Source organism: Saccopteryx bilineata, chromosome 4 (assembly GCF_036850765.1).
Source record: "Saccopteryx bilineata isolate mSacBil1 chromosome 4, mSacBil1_pri_phased_curated, whole genome shotgun sequence".
Taxonomy (NCBI): domain Eukaryota; kingdom Metazoa; phylum Chordata; class Mammalia; order Chiroptera; family Emballonuridae; genus Saccopteryx; species Saccopteryx bilineata.
In genome coordinates, this window is record NC_089493.1 from 287,691,798 (window position 1) to 287,708,508 (window position 16,711).

At 49.5% G+C, this 16,711-nt stretch overlaps 1 protein-coding gene and 1 non-coding gene across 5 annotated transcripts in view; one reads left to right on the top strand and one right to left on the bottom strand.

Moving 5' to 3' along the window:
- Positions 1–7,065: 7,065 nt before the first annotated feature.
- On the top strand, positions 7,066–7,181 carry LOC136336883 (U5 spliceosomal RNA). Its single transcript, XR_010731623.1, has one exon. It is a non-coding gene; the product is annotated as a U5 spliceosomal RNA (small nuclear RNA).
- Positions 7,182–13,507: 6,326 nt separating this feature from the next.
- Positions 13,508–16,711, bottom strand: part of TBC1D24 (TBC1 domain family member 24) — a 30,360-nt gene continuing 27,156 nt past the window's right edge. For 3 of the 4 annotated variants that reach the window (XM_066275203.1, XM_066275205.1, XM_066275202.1), the window contains 3 exons: positions 16,400–16,646; positions 15,825–15,995; positions 13,508–14,756 (listed from right to left, as the gene is read on the bottom strand). In XM_066275203.1, coding sequence (XP_066131300.1) covers positions 15,841–15,995; positions 16,400–16,646 — 402 coding nt within the window. In that variant the 3' untranslated portion in view covers positions 13,508–14,756; positions 15,825–15,840. The remainder of the gene's footprint in view (positions 14,757–15,824; positions 15,996–16,399; positions 16,647–16,711) is intronic. The other variant, XM_066275204.1, reaches the window with a different exon arrangement.

Below are 16,711 nucleotides of genomic sequence, written 5' to 3' on the forward strand. Positions count from 1 at the left end.
GAACTAGAGGTGATGGTTGCACAGCTGTTGAATGCACTAAATGCCATTGAACTGTTCACATAAAAATGATTAGCCTGAGGCCCTGGCCGGTTGGCTCAGTGGTGGAACATCGGCCTGGCATGCAGAAGTCCCGGGTTCGATTCCCAGCCAGGGCACACAGGAGAAGCACTCATCTGCTTCTCCACCCCTCCCTCTCTCCTTCCTCTCTGTCTCTCTCTTCCCCTCCCGCAGCCAAGGCTCCATTGGAGCAAAGATGGCCCGGGCGCTGGGGATGGCTCCTTGGCCTCTGCCCCAGGCGCTAGAGTGGCTCTGGTCGCAACAGAGCGAAGCCCCAGAGGGGCAGAGCATCGTCCCCTGGTGGGCAGAGTGTCGCCCCCTGGTGGGCGTGCCGGGTGGATCCCGGTCGGGCGCATGTGGGAGTCTGTCTGACTGTCTCTCCCCGTTTCCAGCTTCAGAAAAATACAAAAAAAAAAAAAAAAAAAAAAAAGATGATTAGCCTGACCTGTGGTGGCGCAGTGGATACAGCATCGACCTGGAACACTGACGTCACCAGTTCAAAACCCTGGGCTTGCCTGACCAGGCGGTGGCGCAGTGGATAGAGTGTAGGACTGGGATGCGGAAGACCCAGGTTCAAGACCTCGAGGTCTCCAGTTTGAATGCGGGCTCATCTGGTTTGAGCAAAAAGCTCACCAGCTTGGACCCAAGGTCGCTGGCTCGAGCAAGGGGTCACTCGGTCTACTGAAGGCCCGTGGTCAAGGCACATATGAGAAAACAGTCAATGAACAACTAAGGTGTTGCAACGTGCAATGAAAAACTAATGATTGATGCTTCTCATCTCTCTCTGTTCCTGTCTGTCTGTCCCTGTCTATCCCTCTCTCTCTGACTCTCTGTCTCTGTAAAAAATAAAAAAAATAAAAAAAAATAAAATAAAAAAAATTAAAACAAAAAACAAACAAAAAAAAAACCCTGGGCTTGCCTGGTCAAGGCACATATGGGAGTTGATGCTTCCTGCTCCTCTCTCTCTGTCTCTTTCTCTCTCTCTCATTCTCTCCCCTCTCTAAAAGGAATAAATTTTAAAAATAATAACAATAAATGGTTAAATTCAGCCTGACCTGTGGTGGCAAGGAGCGTCGACCTGGAACGCTAAGGTCCCAGGTCTGAAACCCCAAGGTCTCCAGCTAGAGCATGAACTCACTGGCTTGAGTGGGGGGCCACTGGCTCGGCTTGAGCTTCCCCTTCCCCCTCACCCCGTCAAAGCACATGTGAGAAGCAATCAATGAACAACTAAAGTGAAGCAACTACGAACCGATGCTTCTCTCTCTCTCTCCTTTCTTGTCTCTCTCTCAAAATCAATTAAAAATAAAATAAAAGAAAGGCCTGGAGGCAGAGGCTCTTGGTTCAGAGGAAGAACCGGAAACCAAGCGTCCGTTCACCTGTCCTATCAGGACTTCTCCCACCTGGGCCGAGCCTCCACCCATCAGGGTGCTTACTGATAGGGAGCGCTCCTCTCTGTCTCCCCGGCAGCCATGAAGGAAGAGGAGCCTGTCTCCATGCTGAGACAGAGTGGGAGAACAGAATGAGAGGAAAGAAAGAAGCAGCAGTTTCACAGGAGGGGGACAAAGGCCCCAGCAGCAGCTGCAGGAAGAAAGAGAAGGGCACTGGGAAGAGCCAGACAGGCGGAGAAAAAGGATGGTATGTTTTCTTTTTTATTATATAGGTACACAGTTAAAATACTAGGTATTAGAAAAGATTGATATTGACTTACATAACCTTCCAGATAAGATATTCTCGTTTTGATGAGCATGAATTTTTTTTACAGATATTTATTTATTTTATATTTTATTTATTGATTTTTAGAGAGAGAGGAGTGAGAGAGAGAGAGGGAGAGGGAGAAAGGGGAGGAGCAGGAAGCATCAACTCCCATATGTACCTTGACCAGGCAAGCCCAGGGTTTTGAACTGGCGACCTCAGTGTTCCAGGTCAACGCTTTATCCCACTGTGCCACCACAGGTCAGGTGAGCATGAATTTTTGATCCTCGATATTCCACATAACAGGGATCCAAGCAATTTTTTTTTTTTTTTTTACAGAAACAGAGAGTTAGAGAGAGGGATAGACAGACAGGAACGGAGAGATGAGAAGCATCAATCATTAGTTTTTCGTTGCGTGTTGCAACACCTTAGCTGTTCATTGATTGCTTTCTCATATATATGCCTTGACCGCGGGCCTTCAGCAGACCGAATAACCCCTTGCTTGAGCCAGCGACCTTGGGCTCAAGCCAGTGAGCTTTTTGCTCCAACCAGATCAGCCTGCGCTCAAGTTGGAGACCTCGGGGTCTTGAACCTGGGTCTTCCGCATCCCAGTCCGACGCTCTATCTACAGCGCCACTGTCTGGTCAGGCCAAGCAATTTTTTTTTTAAGTGAGAGGAGGGGAGATAGAGAGACAGACTCCTGCATGCACCCTGACTGGGATCCATCTGGTAACCCCTGTCTGGGGGCCAAGGCTCGAATCAATCAGGCTATTTTTAGTGCCTGAGGCTGACACTGGAACCAATCAAACTATCCTCTTTTTTTTTTTAATTTTTTAAAATTTATTTATTCATTTTAGAAAGGAGAGAGAGAGGAGAAAGAGAAGGGGGGGGAGGAGCAGGAAGCATCAACTCCCATATGTGCCTTGACCAGGCAAGCCCAGGGTTTCAAACCGGTGACCTCAGCATTTCCAGGTCAGCGCTTTATCCACTGCGCCACCACAGGTCAGGCCAAACTATCCTCAGCATCTGGGGCTGACGCTAAAACCAATCGAGGCACTGGCTGCGAGAGTAGAAGAGAGGGAGAAGGGGGAGGGAAAGGGGGAAAGAAGCAGCTGACAGGAGATCAAACCCGGGATGTCCACACGTCGAGTTGATGCTCTATCCACTGAGCCAACTGGCTCAGTGTCAAGCAATTCTTGACTGACACATTTGGCAGCCTCTTTCATTCCTCCTATTTTGAAACATGTTTACATGATAGGTTGTGTGAACAAGAGGAAACAAAACAAAATTAGGGAAGGCTTGGTTTGCACTGGCCTTGGCAGCAAATGGAGCAAAGTATGTGACTCTTGTAATGGAGATTAACTTTTCCTTTTTATAAAAAAAAAATTATTGATTGATTGGTTTACAGAGATACAGAGAGAGGAAGGGAGACAGAGGGGAGGGGAAAAGGAAGCACTCATTTGTTGTACTCAGTCATGCATTATTTGTTGGGTTTTTTGTGTGTTTTTTTTTTTTACAGAGACAGAGAGAGAGAGTCAGAGAGAGAGATAGACAGGGACAGACAGACAGGAACAGAGAGATGAGAAGCATCAGTCATTAGTTTTTCGTTGTGCATTGCAACACCTTAGTTGTTCATTGATTGCTTTCTCATATGTGCCTTGACCGCGGGCCTTCAGCAGACCGAGTAACCCCTTGCTGGAGCCAGTGACCTTGGGTCCAAGCTGGTGAGCTTTGCTCAAACCGGATGAGCCCGTGCTCAAGCCGGCGACCTCAGGGTCTCAAACCTGGGTCCTCAGCATCCCAGTCCGATGCTCTATCCACTGCGCCACCGCCTGATCAGGTCAGTCGTGCATTCTTTGGTTGCTTCCTGTATGTGCCCTGACCAGAGGTCGAACCCACAACCTTGTTAGAAAGAAACTTTTTGTTTTATTTCTTCCTTTTAAAAAAAAAATTTAAGGGAGAGCAGGGGAGGCAAAGAGACAGACTCCTGTATGCATCCCTACCTGAAAAGCCCCTTATGGGGCGATACTCTGCCCATCTAGGGTATAGCTCCATTGCTCAGCAACTGAGCTATTTTTTTTTTTTAATTTAACAGGGATAGAGAGAGAGTCAGAGAGAGGGATAGACAGACAGGAATGGAGAGACATGAGAAGCATCAATCATCAGTTTTTTGTTGCGACACCTTAGTTGTTCATTGATTGTTTTCTCATATGTGCCTTGACTGGGGACCATCAGCAGACCGAGTAACTTCTTGCTTGAACCAGCGACCTGGGGTTCAAGCTGGTGAGCTTTGCTCAAACCAGATGAGCCCGCGCTCAAGCTGGCGACCTCGGGGTCTCAAACCTGGATCCTCTGCATCCCAGTCCGACGCTCTATCCACTGCGCCACCTCCTGGTCAGGCCAACTGAGCTAATTTTAGTGCCTGAGGTGAGGCTATGGAACCATCCTCAGTGCCCAGAACCAACTCACTTGAATCAACAGAGCCATGGCTACAGGAGGAAGAAAGAGAGAGAGAGGAAGGGGAAGAGGTGAAGAAACAGATGGTCTCTTCTCTTGTGTGCCCTGACCAGGAATTGAACCCAGGGCATCCAAATGTTGGGCTAATGTTCTACCACTGAGCAACCAGCCAGAAAAAGAGGAATTTTTCTTAATGTTCAATCAGCAAATGCAGTCTTTAAAATTCTTCAAGGGAAAAAAAATAAAATAATAAAATAAAATCCTTCAAGGGAGCAATGCTCCTTTAAGTCCAGTGCTTCCTTCTCAACAAATATTGTGAGTTCTGGAGATGATGCACCCAGAATTTCCTATCCCATTATACTTGTTTTTTTTTTTACAGGAACACAGAGAGAGTCAGAGAGAGGGATAGATAGGGACAGACAGACAGGAATGGAGAGAGATGAGATGCATCAATTCTTCATTGTGACACCTTAGTTGTTCATTGATTGCTTTCTCATATGTGCCTTGACCGTGGGTCTTCAGCAGACCAAGTAACCCCCTGCTCGAGCCAGCGACCTTGGGTCCAAGCTGGTGAGCTTTTTTGCTCAAGCCAGATGAGCCCGCACTCAAGCTGGCAACCTTAGGGTCTCGAACCTGAGTCCTTTGCATCCCAGTCCAACGCTCTATCCTCTGCGCCACTGCCTGGTCAGGCTGACATTGGAATAAGAAAGAACAAATTTTTTTACACCAGATTACTTTTTTAATCCCTATGCTTTTCTACCTAACAGTGTTGTTGGGGGAAGCACCATGAGGTATGCTTGGTACCCCTGCACCATTTGGTAATTTCTCCATGCAAAAAGACATTTAAGTAAAAAAAAACCCACACAACATTTAGGCAGACAACAAGAGTCAGGATATATGAATGTATGTTTGAGATAATCATTGTATTATTTAATTAGTGGAATTTTGTTTTTAGAAGCATCAACTCGTAGTTGCTTCAATTTATCGGTAGTTTATTGATTGCGTCTCATATGTGCCTTGATATTGGGGGGCTAAAGCTGAGCCAATGACCCCTTGCTCAAGCTAGTGACCTTAGGCTTCAAGCCAGCGACCTTTGGGCTCTACCCAGAGAGCTCGGGATCATGTCAATGATCCTGTGCTCAAGCCAATGAGCCTGCACTTTAGCAGGCAACCTTGAGATTTCTTTTCTTTTTTTCTTCTTTTCTGAGAGGAGGGGAGCTAGAAACAGAATCCTGTATGCACCCCAACTGGGATCCACCAAGGAACCCCCGTCTGGGGTCTATCTTCTGCCCATCTGAAGCCATGCTTGAAACCTAGCTATTTTTAGCACCTGAGGTGGAGGCTACACAGAGCCATCCTCAGCACCCGGGGCCAGTGTGCTTGAACCAATTGAGCCATGGCTGTGGGAGAAAGAGAGAGAAGGGGAGAGGGGAGAAGCAGATGGATGCTTCTCCTTTGTGCCCTGACCAGGAATTGAACTTGGGACTTCCACATGCCAGGAAGACGCTCTACCACTGAGCCAACCAGCCAGAGCTGACCTTGGAGTTTCAAACTGAATTGGGGCCCTCAGCATCCCAGGCAGAGGTTCAATCTGTTGAGCTACCACCAGTCAGGGTAATTAGTGGCATTTTTAAAACCAGTGTTAGCCTTGTGAATTTGATGACATTCTGGATTTAATAAAAATGTGGGAAAGTAGATATCTATAAAAGAATACATTTAAACTTTATAGAGAACAGAAAAGACTGCAGAAAAACTCAGAGAAAAATGGCTGTAGTTTCTCATGTCTTTCCCTTCCTGTCTCTCTCATTAAAAAAAAAGAAAAAGGAAAAAAGGCTAGTTTAAATTAATAGCATTATACCATTTCTTTTTTTAAAAATTACTTTTTAAGTTTATTCATTTTTTTTTTAGAGAGAGAGGAGAGACAGAGAAAGAAACAGAGAGAGAGAGAAGGGGGAAGGAGCGGGAAGCATCAACTCCCATATGTGCCTTGACCAAGCAAGCCCAGGGTTTCGAACCAGTGACCTCGGCACTTGAAGTTGACACTTTATCCACTGCGCCACCACAGGTCAGGCCCCATTTCTTTATTTTTTGAAGATTTTTTTTATTTATTAATTTTTTTGGAGGGAGAGAGAGAAGATAAGGTGGGGGTGGGAGAGGAGCAGGAAGCATCAACTTGTAGGGGTTGTTGCTCAAATGTGCCTTGACTGGGCAAGTCCAGGTTTTGGAACCGGTGACCTCAGCATTCCAGGTTGATGCTTTATTCACTAAGACCACAGGTCAGGCCAAAATTAATTAATTAATTTATTATTATTTTTTACAGAGATAGAGAGAGAGAGAGATAGATAGGGACAGACAGACAGGAAGAGAGAGAGAGATGAGAGGTATCAATCATTAGTTTTTTGTTGTGACACTTTTTAGTTGTTCATTGATTGCTTTCTCATATGTGCTTTGACCGTGGGCCTTCAGCAGACCGAGTAACCCTTTGCTCGAGTCAGCGAACTTGGGTCGAAGCTGGTGAGCTTTGCTCAAACCAGATGAGCCTGCGCTCAAGCTGGTGACCTCAGGGTCTCAAACCTGGGTCCTCCGCATCCCAGTCCAAGGCTCTATCCACTGCGCCACCGCCTGGTCAGGTGTTGTTGTTGTTTTTTTAAATTTATTCACTTTAGAGAGAAGAGAGAGAGAGAGAGAGAGAGAGAGAGAGAGAGAAGGGGAGAGGAGCTCCCATATGTGCCTTGGCCGGGCAAGCACTGGGATTCAAACCGGTGACCTCAGTGTTCCAGGTCAATGCTTTATCCACTGCGCCACCACAGGTCAGACTCTTTGTTTTGATAATGTACAATATTAATACTGGGGGAAACTATACTCTGGTTTCTCTTCAGATCGCATAAATCTTTCGCCTTTTACTAAAGATTTCCGTGGAGAGAAACAATTCTGGGTTTTTAACCAATTTTTCGAAGCCTTGCTTTTGCAGGGCTGAAAAAAAAAAATACTGGGGGAAACTAAGGAAAGAATATATGGAACTCTGTATTATCCTTTTTTTTTTTAAGTGAGAAGAGGGAAGATAGTAAGACAGACTCCCATACAGGCTCTAACAGGGATCTACCTGGAAACCCCTGCCTGGGGATTATACTTAAACAACCAAGCTATTTTAGTACCTGAGGATGACACTTGGGCCAACTGAGTTACCCTCAGCGCCCAGGCCGTTGCTCAACCAATCGAGACACTGGCTGCGGGAGGGGAAGAGTGAAAGAAGTGGGAGAGAAACAGATGGTCCTTCTCTTGTGTGCCCTGACCTGGAGTTGAACTTAGGACATCCATACGCTGGGCCAACACTCTATCCACTGAGCCAACTGGCCAAAGCCTGTACCATCTTGCAACTCCTCTGTAAATCTAAAATTATTTCAAAATAAAAAGTTACAAAAACTGAATCTATTAAATATAAAATAGGCCTGACTGGTGGTGGCACAGTGGATAGAGCATTGACCTGGGACACTGAGTTCCCCGGCTCCAAACCCTGAGGTCACCAACTTGAGCATGGGTGCACCAGCTTGAGTGTAGGGTCACTGGCTTGAGTACAGGATCATTGGCATGATCCCAAAGTCACTGGGTCAGCTTGAGGTCCCCAGTCAAGGCACATACATTAGAAGCTATTAATGAACTAAAGCAAAGCAACTACAAGTTGATGCTTCTCATATCTCCCTCTCTCGTTTCTTTCTCTAAAAAATAAAAATAATAATAAAAAAAAATAAGAAAACTAATACTCTATTGCTTCAGGAAATAAGAGAATTTTTTTTTTTTTGTATTTTTCTGAAGCTGGAAACGGGGAGAGACAGTCAGACAGACTCCCGCATGCGCCCGACCGGAATCCACCCGGCACGCCCACCAGGGGCGATGCTCTGCCCACCAGGGGGCGATGCTCTGCCCCTCCAGGGCGTCGCTCTGCCGCGACCAGAGCCACTCCAGCGCCTGGGGCAGAGGCCAAGGAGCCATCCCCAGCTCCCGGGCCATCTTTGCTCCAATGGAGCTTTGGCTGCGGGAGGGGAAGAGAGAGACAGAGAGGAAGGGGGGGGTGGAGAAGCAAATGGGTGCTTCTCCTATGTGCCCTGGCCGGGAATCGAACCTGGGTCCCCCGCACGCCAGGCCGACGCTCTACCGCTGAGCCAACCAGCCAGGGCCGGAAATAAGAGAAATTTGAAGGCCTTCTGAAATTCTAAAATTTTCTAAAACAAGCTGTCCTAGAAAACTAAAAAAACTAAACATGTAGGTCATAAAAATATTAAAAAATTGAAATACTAAGTTTAATTCAATTAGAATTGAAAAATAAAGTGGCTTTTTAAAAAATTTTTAGTGGCTGATTCTTATAGTAAAAATTATAGACAAACTTATTTTCTGAAGTCCAAAGGCATATAGTCCATTTTAATAAATCAATCAGTGAAGTGGTTTATACTGTACTAAAGTTTAGAGCAGGGGTCCCCAAACTTTTTACACAGGGGGCCAGTTCACTGTCCCTCAGACCGTTGGAGGGCCGGACTATAAAAAAAACTATGAACAAATCCCTATAGCCTGACCTGTGGTGGCGCAGTGGATAAAGTGTCGACCTGGAACGCTGAGGTCGCCGGTTCAAAACCCTGGGCTTGCCTGGTCAAGGCACATATGGGAGTTGATGCTTCCTGCTCCTCCCCCTGTTCTCTCTCTATCTCTCCCTCTCTCTCTCTCCCCTCTCTCTCTAATAAAAATGAATAAAAAAAAAATCTAAAAAAGTAAATAAGTAAAAAAAAAAAAAATCCCTATGCACACTGCACATATCTTATTTTAAAGTAAAAAAACAAAACAGGAACAAATACAATATTTAAAATAAAGAACAAGTAAATTTAAATCAACAAACTGACCAGTATTTCAATGGGAACTATGCTCCTCTCACTGACCACCAATGAAAGAGGTGTCCCTTCCAGAAGTGCGGCGGGGGCCGGATAAATGGCCTCAGGGGGCCGCATGCGGCCTGCGGGCCGTAGTTTGGGGACCCCTGGTTTAGAGAAAGGGAGAGACAGAGGACAGAGACAGAGACAAACAGGAAGGGAAAGAGATGAGAAGTATCAACTCCTAGTTGCTTTTAGTTGTTTGATTGCTTCTCATTGTGCCTTGACTGGAGTGCTCCAGCCAAGCAAGTGACCCCTTGCTCAAGCCAGTGACCTTGGACTTCAGACCAGCGGCCTCTGAGCTCAAGCCAGTGACCATAGAATCATGTCTGTGGTCCCACACTTAAGCTGGCAACCCTGCACTCAAGCTGGTGAGGCCGCGCTCAAGCCAGTGACCTCGGGGTTTTGAACCTGGCCCTCAACGTCCCAGGTAGGTACTCTATCCACTGAACCACCACCTGGTCAGGCTAAACTGTATTGAAGTTTTTATTTTTATTTTTTGATTTTTTTTTTTTTTTTTTTTTTACAGAGGCAGAGATAGACAGGGACAGACAGACAGGAAGGGAGAGAGATGAGAAGCATCAATCATCAGTTTTTTGTTGCAACACCTTAGTTGTTCATTGATTGCTCTCCCACATGTGCCTTGACCGCGGGCCTTCAGCAGACCGAGTAACCCCCTGCTGGAGCCAGCGACCTTGTGTCCAAGCTGGTGAGTTCTTTGCTCAAGCCAGATGAGCCCGCGCTCAAGCTGGCGACCTCGGGGTCTCGAACCTGGGTCCTTCCGCATCCCAGTCCGACGCTCTATCCACTGCGCCACCACCTGGTCAGACTGAAGTTTTTATTTTTAAAATAAACATTTTTCCCTGGCCAGTTTGCTCAATGGTAGAGCATCGACCCAGCATGTGAATGTCCTGGGTTTGATTCCTGATCAGGGCATATAGGAGAGGCAACCATCTGCTTCTTCCCCTGCCTCTTCCTCTCTTCCTCTCCTGCAGCCATGGCTCAATTGATTCGAGCACGTTGGCTGGGCACTGAGGATGGCTCTGTGGAGCCTCCCCCTCAGGCACACTAAAAAACAGCTTGGTTGCATGGAGCCCCAGATGGGCAGAGCATCTGCCCCAGACGGGGGTTGCTGAGTGGATCCCGATTGGGGCGCATGTGGAAGTCTGTCTCCGTATCTCCCCTGCTCTCACTTAAAAAAAAAAAAATAAAATAAACATTTAACCTGGCCTGTGATGGTGCAGTAGATTGAGCGTCGACCTGGAATGCTGAGTTTGCTGGTTTGAAACCCTGGGCTTGCCACATACAACAAGCAATCCACTAAACAACTAAAGTGAAGCAACTATGAGTTGATACTTCTCATCGCTTCTCCCCCTCCTCTCTCTGTAAAATCAATAAATAAGATCTATTTTTCTTTGTTTTATTTATTGATTTTTGGAGAGAGTGAAGAGAGAGAGAAAGAGAGAAAGGGACATTGATAAAGAAGGGGGAGAAGTGGGAAGCATCTACTCATAGTAGCTGCTTCCTGTATGTGCCTTGACCCGGCAAGCCCAGGGTTTCAAACCAGTGACTCCAGGCCGATGCTTTATTCACTGCACCACCAACAATCAGGCTGAAAGGCTATGGCTTTTGTTTTTTTGAGAGGTAGGGAGACAGAAACATTGAGCTGCTACTGTATGTGCCTTGACTGTGGAAGTGAGCCAGCAACTTCTGCACTCTGGGGTGGTCCAACCAACCAAGCTATACAGCCAATTTTTATTGATTTTTAGAAAGACAAAGACAGGGGAGGAGAAAGGTAAGCATTTGTTTGTTGTTCCACTCAGTCGTGCATCCTTTGTCTGCTTCATGTGTGCGCCCTGACTGAGGACCAAACCCACAACCTTGTCATTTCGGGATGACATTTTTTCTCTGAAGTGAGAAGCAGGAAGGCAGAGAGACAGACTCCTGCATGCGCCCGACCAGGATCCACCCGGCATGCCCACCATGGGGCGATGCTGTCCATCTGGGGCGTTGCTCCATTGCAACCAGAGCCATTCTAGCGCCTGAGGTGGAGGCAATGGAGCCATCCTCAGTGCCTGGGCCAACTTTGCTCCAATGGAGGGGAAGAGAGAGAGAGAAAGGAGAGGGGGAGAGGGAGGGGTGGAGAAGCAGATGGGCGCTTCTCCTGTGTGCCCTGGCCAGGAATCAAACCTGGGACATCCACACATTGGGCCGATGGTCTATCACTGAGCCAACCGGCCAGGTGCCAATTTTCACTTGGCACCTCCCCTACTATGCATGAGTCTTGGCCAATTGATCTAACTGGCCAGGGCCAGAAATGTTTTTCATTTATTTATTTTTTTATTTTTTTCATTTTTCTGAAGCTGGAAACAGGGAGAGACAGTCAGACAGACTCCCGCATGTGCCCCACCGGGATCCACCCGGCACGCCCACCAGGGGCGGTGCTCTGCCCCCCAGGGGGCGATGCTCTGCCCATCCTGGGTGTCGCCATATTGCGACCAGAGCCACTCTAGTGCCTGAAGCAGAGGCCACAGAGCCATGCCCAGCGCCTGGGCCATCTTTGCTCCAATGGAGCCTTGGCTGCGGGAGGGGAAGAGAGAGACAGTGAGGAAAGCGCGGCGGAGGGGTGGAGAAGCAAATGGACGCTTCTCCTATCTGCCCTGGCCGGGAATCGAACCCGGGTCCTCCGCACGCTAGGCCGACGCTCTACCGCTGAGCCAACCGGCCAGGGCTGTTTTTCATTTATTTATTTTTAAAGAACCAGACAGGGAAAGATGAGAAGCATCAATTCTTCATGTGGCACCTTAGTTGTTCATTGATTGCTTTCTCATATGTGCCTTGACCGTGGGGCTCCAGCCAAGTCAGCGACCTTGGACTTCAAGCCAGCAACCATGAGGTCATGTCTGTGATCCCACACTAAAGCTGGTGATCCCATGCTCAAGCCAGTGCCCTGTACTCAGGCCAGTGACCCTGTGCTCACACCTCAGGGTTCCCAACCTGGGTCCTCAGCGTCCCAGGCCGATGCTCTATCTACTGCACCACCGCCTGGTTAGGCAATGCTGTTTTTTTAAAAGGCCTTCAACATTCCAGTGATAAAGCACTGAAAAGCATTGTGGGGAATAGCCTTATAGATCCCATTTGGTAACAAACCTGGGACAGGGGAGCCCCTGGCGACCCCTCTTGTTAAAGAGACCAAACTTGGACTATGTAATAAGACAATGTTTAATGAACACCAAAATACATGCAAGGGCTGCGGGAGCTCAAAGGAAGGGGTGTGGCAAGGGCTGCAGTGATCTGGGATAAGTGATACTGCCACCCAGCATCTTTCCTCTCACAGCCTTTCAACAGTCCCAGGGGGACAGCAGAGCAGGACAACTGGCTCTATTTTACAGCTGGGGAAACTGAGTTCTGAACAGGTTCACTGGCTTCTCCAAAGCCACACAGGGCTCCTGGTCCTTTATTCAGCCTCACTGTGGTCTGGCTTAGAGATTTTTGTAAGTGAATGGAAGGAGGACAAACACCCCACAGGAAGAGTGAGCAGAGTGTGCAGAGGTGTGGTGTGTAGGGACACTAAGGGGGATGATTGGAGGGTAGTAACTCTTGGCACCCATAGCCCAGGCTGCTGCAGTTCAGCCACTTGGGTGTCTGCTTCTCCCCACTTCCCTCCTGGGTGCCCAGGCCCTCAGGACCAGCTGAGGGAGGTCATGGGGCAAGGGTGCTGTTCCCTGCAGTGCTCACTGGCCAATTTTCACTTGGCACTTCCCCTACTATGCATGAGTCTGGTGTAGATCCAGGCAGAGCAGGGCAGGGCAGAAGGGGAGAGGTGGCAGCAGAAAAATATCACACTAAGTAGCCAACTAACAGTGCTGTGAGAGGGATGCAGGAGGACACACGCCATGAACAGGGGCTGGTGTCGAAGGTGCCGTGTGGGCAGGGAGCTACGGAGAGTGCAGACGTGGTACACAGAGTGGTGGGGTGCAATGAAGTGGAGGTGGGCAGTAACAGATGAGACTTGTGGGGCTCAGTGAAGTGGAGGTGAGCAGTACTAGATGAGACTTGTGGGGCTCAGTGAAGAGGAGAGGAGGCAGGCAGTATTAGATGCAAGTGGTGGGGCTCAGTGAAGTGGAGGTGGGCAGTACCAGATGAAAGTGGTGGGGTGCAGTGAAGTGGAGGTGGGCAGTATTAGATGAAAGTGGTGGGGTGCAGTGAAGTGGAGGTGGGCAGTACTAGATGAAAGTGGTGGGGTGCAGTGAAGTGGAGGTGGGCAGTACTAGATGAGACTTGTGGGGCTCAGTGAAGTGGAGGCGGGCAGTACTAGATGAGACTTGTGGGGTGCAGTGAAGTGGAGGTAGGCAGTATTAGATGAAAGTGGTGGGGTGCAGTGAAGTGGAGGTGGGCAGTACTAGATGAGACTTGTGGGGCTCAGTGAAGTGGAGGCGGGCAGTACTAGATGAGACTTGTGGGGCTCAGTGAAGTGGAGGTGGGCAGTACTAGATGAAAGTGGTGGGGTGCAGTGAAGTGGAGGCAGGCAGTATTAGATGAAAGTGGTGGGGCGCAGTGAAGTGGAGGTGGGCAGTACTAGATGAAAGTGGTGGGGTGCAGTGAAGTGGAGGTGGGCAGTACTAGATGAGACTTGTGGGGCTCAGTGAAGTGGAGGCGGGCAGTACTAGATGAGACTTGTGGGGTGCAGTGAAGTGGAGGTAGGCAGTATTAGATGAAAGTGGTGGGGTGCAGTGAAGTGGAGGTGGGCAGTACTAGATGAGACTTGTGGGGCTCAGTGAAGTGGAGGCGGGCAGTACTAGATGAGACTTGTGGGGCTCAGTGAAGTGGAGGTGGGCAGTACTAGATGAAAGTGGTGGGGTGCAGTGAAGTGGAGGCAGGCAGTATTAGATGAAAGTGGTGGGGCGCAGTGAAGTGGAGGTGGGCAGTACTAGATGAGACTTGTGGGGTGCAGTGAAGTGGAGGCGGGCAGTACTAGATGAAAGTGGTGGGGTGCAGTGAATGGAGGCGGGCAGTACTAGATGAAAGTGGTGGGGTGCAGTGAATGGAGGCGGGCAGTACTAGATGAAAGTGGTGGGGCACAGTGAAGTGGAGGCGGGCAGTACTAGATGAAAGTGGTGGGGTGCAGTGAATGGAGGCGGGCAGTACTAGATGAAAGTGGTGGGGTGCAGTGAATGGAGGCGGGCAGTAATAGATGAAAGTGGTGGGGTGCAGTGAATGGAGGCGGGCAGTACTAGATGAAAGTGGTGGGGTGCAGTGAATGGAGGCGGGCAGTACTAGATGAAAGTGGTGGGGTGCAGTGAATGGAGGCGGGCAGTACTAGATGAAAGTGGTGGGGCTCAGTGAATGGAGGCGGGCAGTAATAGATGAGACAAGCGCACCACGCTGAGGAGTTGGGATGGGATCCGGGGAACCAGCTCATTGCAGCAACATGGAGAAATGGGGTCACCACAGAGACTTCAGGAGGGCTGAGGAGGACCTGGCTGGAGAGGAAGAGGACTGGAGAAGGCTCCATGGGTCCAGGCTTCTCCAGGTAGGCCCCTGGAAATGGAGCTGGCTGGTCTGAGGTCAGAGGGCCACCCTGGGAGTCTTCTCCAGGTATAAATACGCGAGGCCCCGCAGAAGCTTCAGACTCTGCAGAAACACAAGAACACATGATGTCCTTTCTGGTCCTTCATCCCACTGGCCTTTGACCCTCCCTTGGGAGGAGCCCAGAGCTCAGCATATATCCTTCCTTCCCCAACCTTTCACCTTCTGGTTAACTGTCCAAGAGGTGGCCCCAGGAGGCCAGCATGGGAAGGAAGAAGAATCGGTTAGAAGCCCTTGGTAGACGTTCCTGCCAAGAAATAATCCCTGGGGAACCTGTCTCTTCTCAGGACCAACACACCTCTGGGGAGCCACAGTAGTAGGCCAGGGAGGAAGGTGCAGGGTCCTGCACAGAAGCCATGCAAAGAGGCACCAACAGGGGGTGCCAAAGACCCACAGTTGACAACAGGTCCCTTCTGCCTTACCAGTCCTGTCTCCACAGGGATTAAGTCTCAGGGGCTGCAAGACAAAGTCCCTCTCAGGCCTGGGACACAGGATGCCCGCAGAGAGGAGAGCCAGGACCTGAGTCCATGGTGAAGGCAGTGGCAAGTCTGAGCAAGTCCTAGCAGAGTCAGAAGAATAAGCCTGGCCAGCTGATGCCCGACCAGCATCAAAGCCCCAGGTATGCCTGACCAGGCGGTGGCGCAGTGGATAGAGCGTCAGACTGGGATGCGGAGGACCCAGGTTCGAGACCCCGAGGTCGCCAGCTTGAGTGTGGACTCATCTGATTTGAGCAAAGCTCAACAGCTTGTACCCAAGGTCGCTGGCTTGAGCAAGGGATTACTTGGTCTGCTGAAGGCCCGTGGTCAAGGCACATATGAGAAAGCAATCAATGAACAACTAAGGTGTTGCAATGAAAAACTCATGATTGATGCTTCTCATCTCTTTCCGTTTCTGTCTGTCTGTCCCTATCTGTCCCTCTCTCTTGACTCTTTTTCTGTCTCTGTAAAAATAAATAAATAAATAAATAAAGAGAGACAGGAATTAAAAAAAAAAAAAGGCCCCAGGTATACCCCAATGCTGCCCATGCAAGTGAAGAGGGGATCTTCATTCACTACCTCCTCCCTGAAGAGGGAGCCCGGCCACCACCCCACCCCATAGCAACAGCTTGGTCACCGTAGGCACAGGCCTGTCATTGGATGTCGGGATCCTGGAAGCCCCAGGCCTCCACAGCAGCGATGAGGAAGTTCTCAGAGCAGAGGGGCTGGTTGTTGAAAGTGTCACAGTGGCCGGTGCGGCCCCGGTTCAGGTCCCCGTCGATGTAGAGAGCCTGGCCGCTCCCTCCGCCTGCAGGATGCTCAGTCAGTGGCTGCCCTCTGTCTGGGACTGCCCTGGAGGTGCTCTCCTCCTGCCCAGAAGCGTCTCCACTTGTCCCTACCCCAGCCCTGTCAGAGGCTACTCTAAAAACCACAGGGATGACCTTTGATCCTCCAAAGCCTGCCAGCCCTCCGCTGGGGTCCAAACTCTCAGCTAGAGCCCCCTTCCCGGCCAGTCAACCCAGAATACCTCTCTCCCCACTCCTGCTCCTCAAGCCCGTTCTCTTCCTCTGCCACGTGGGCTCTGCCTGTCCTTCAGCTGAGGCACTTGCCATCTGGGTCCACAATGGTTGGCCCAGGGGTTTGGCCACCCATGACCCCATACCCTTCTCCCAGGCTAAGTGAGGCCAGCCCAAGACAAAGGGAGGTGCCCACCTATGATGAGGCAGTCATTGCCCCCTGCCATGAACATGGACTCAGTCTTGGAGGGCAGGTTGAAGTGCCGAGTGGCCAGGAATGGTGAGAGGCGGTCAGCAGGGTCAAAGGACGAGGATGAGGATGAAGGCAAGGACATGGAAGGGCAGCGCATTGATGGTGTGGCAGTGGTCCCCACAGACATTGGCTTAGTCAGCTCTGGGTGTTTGATGACCACCCACTCATAGCGCTGGACCTCCGGCTGCAACTGAGGAGGAAAGGGCAGTATGAGGAGCTGCTACAGTGCACCCGGCAGGGCCTTTCTGGCTACTT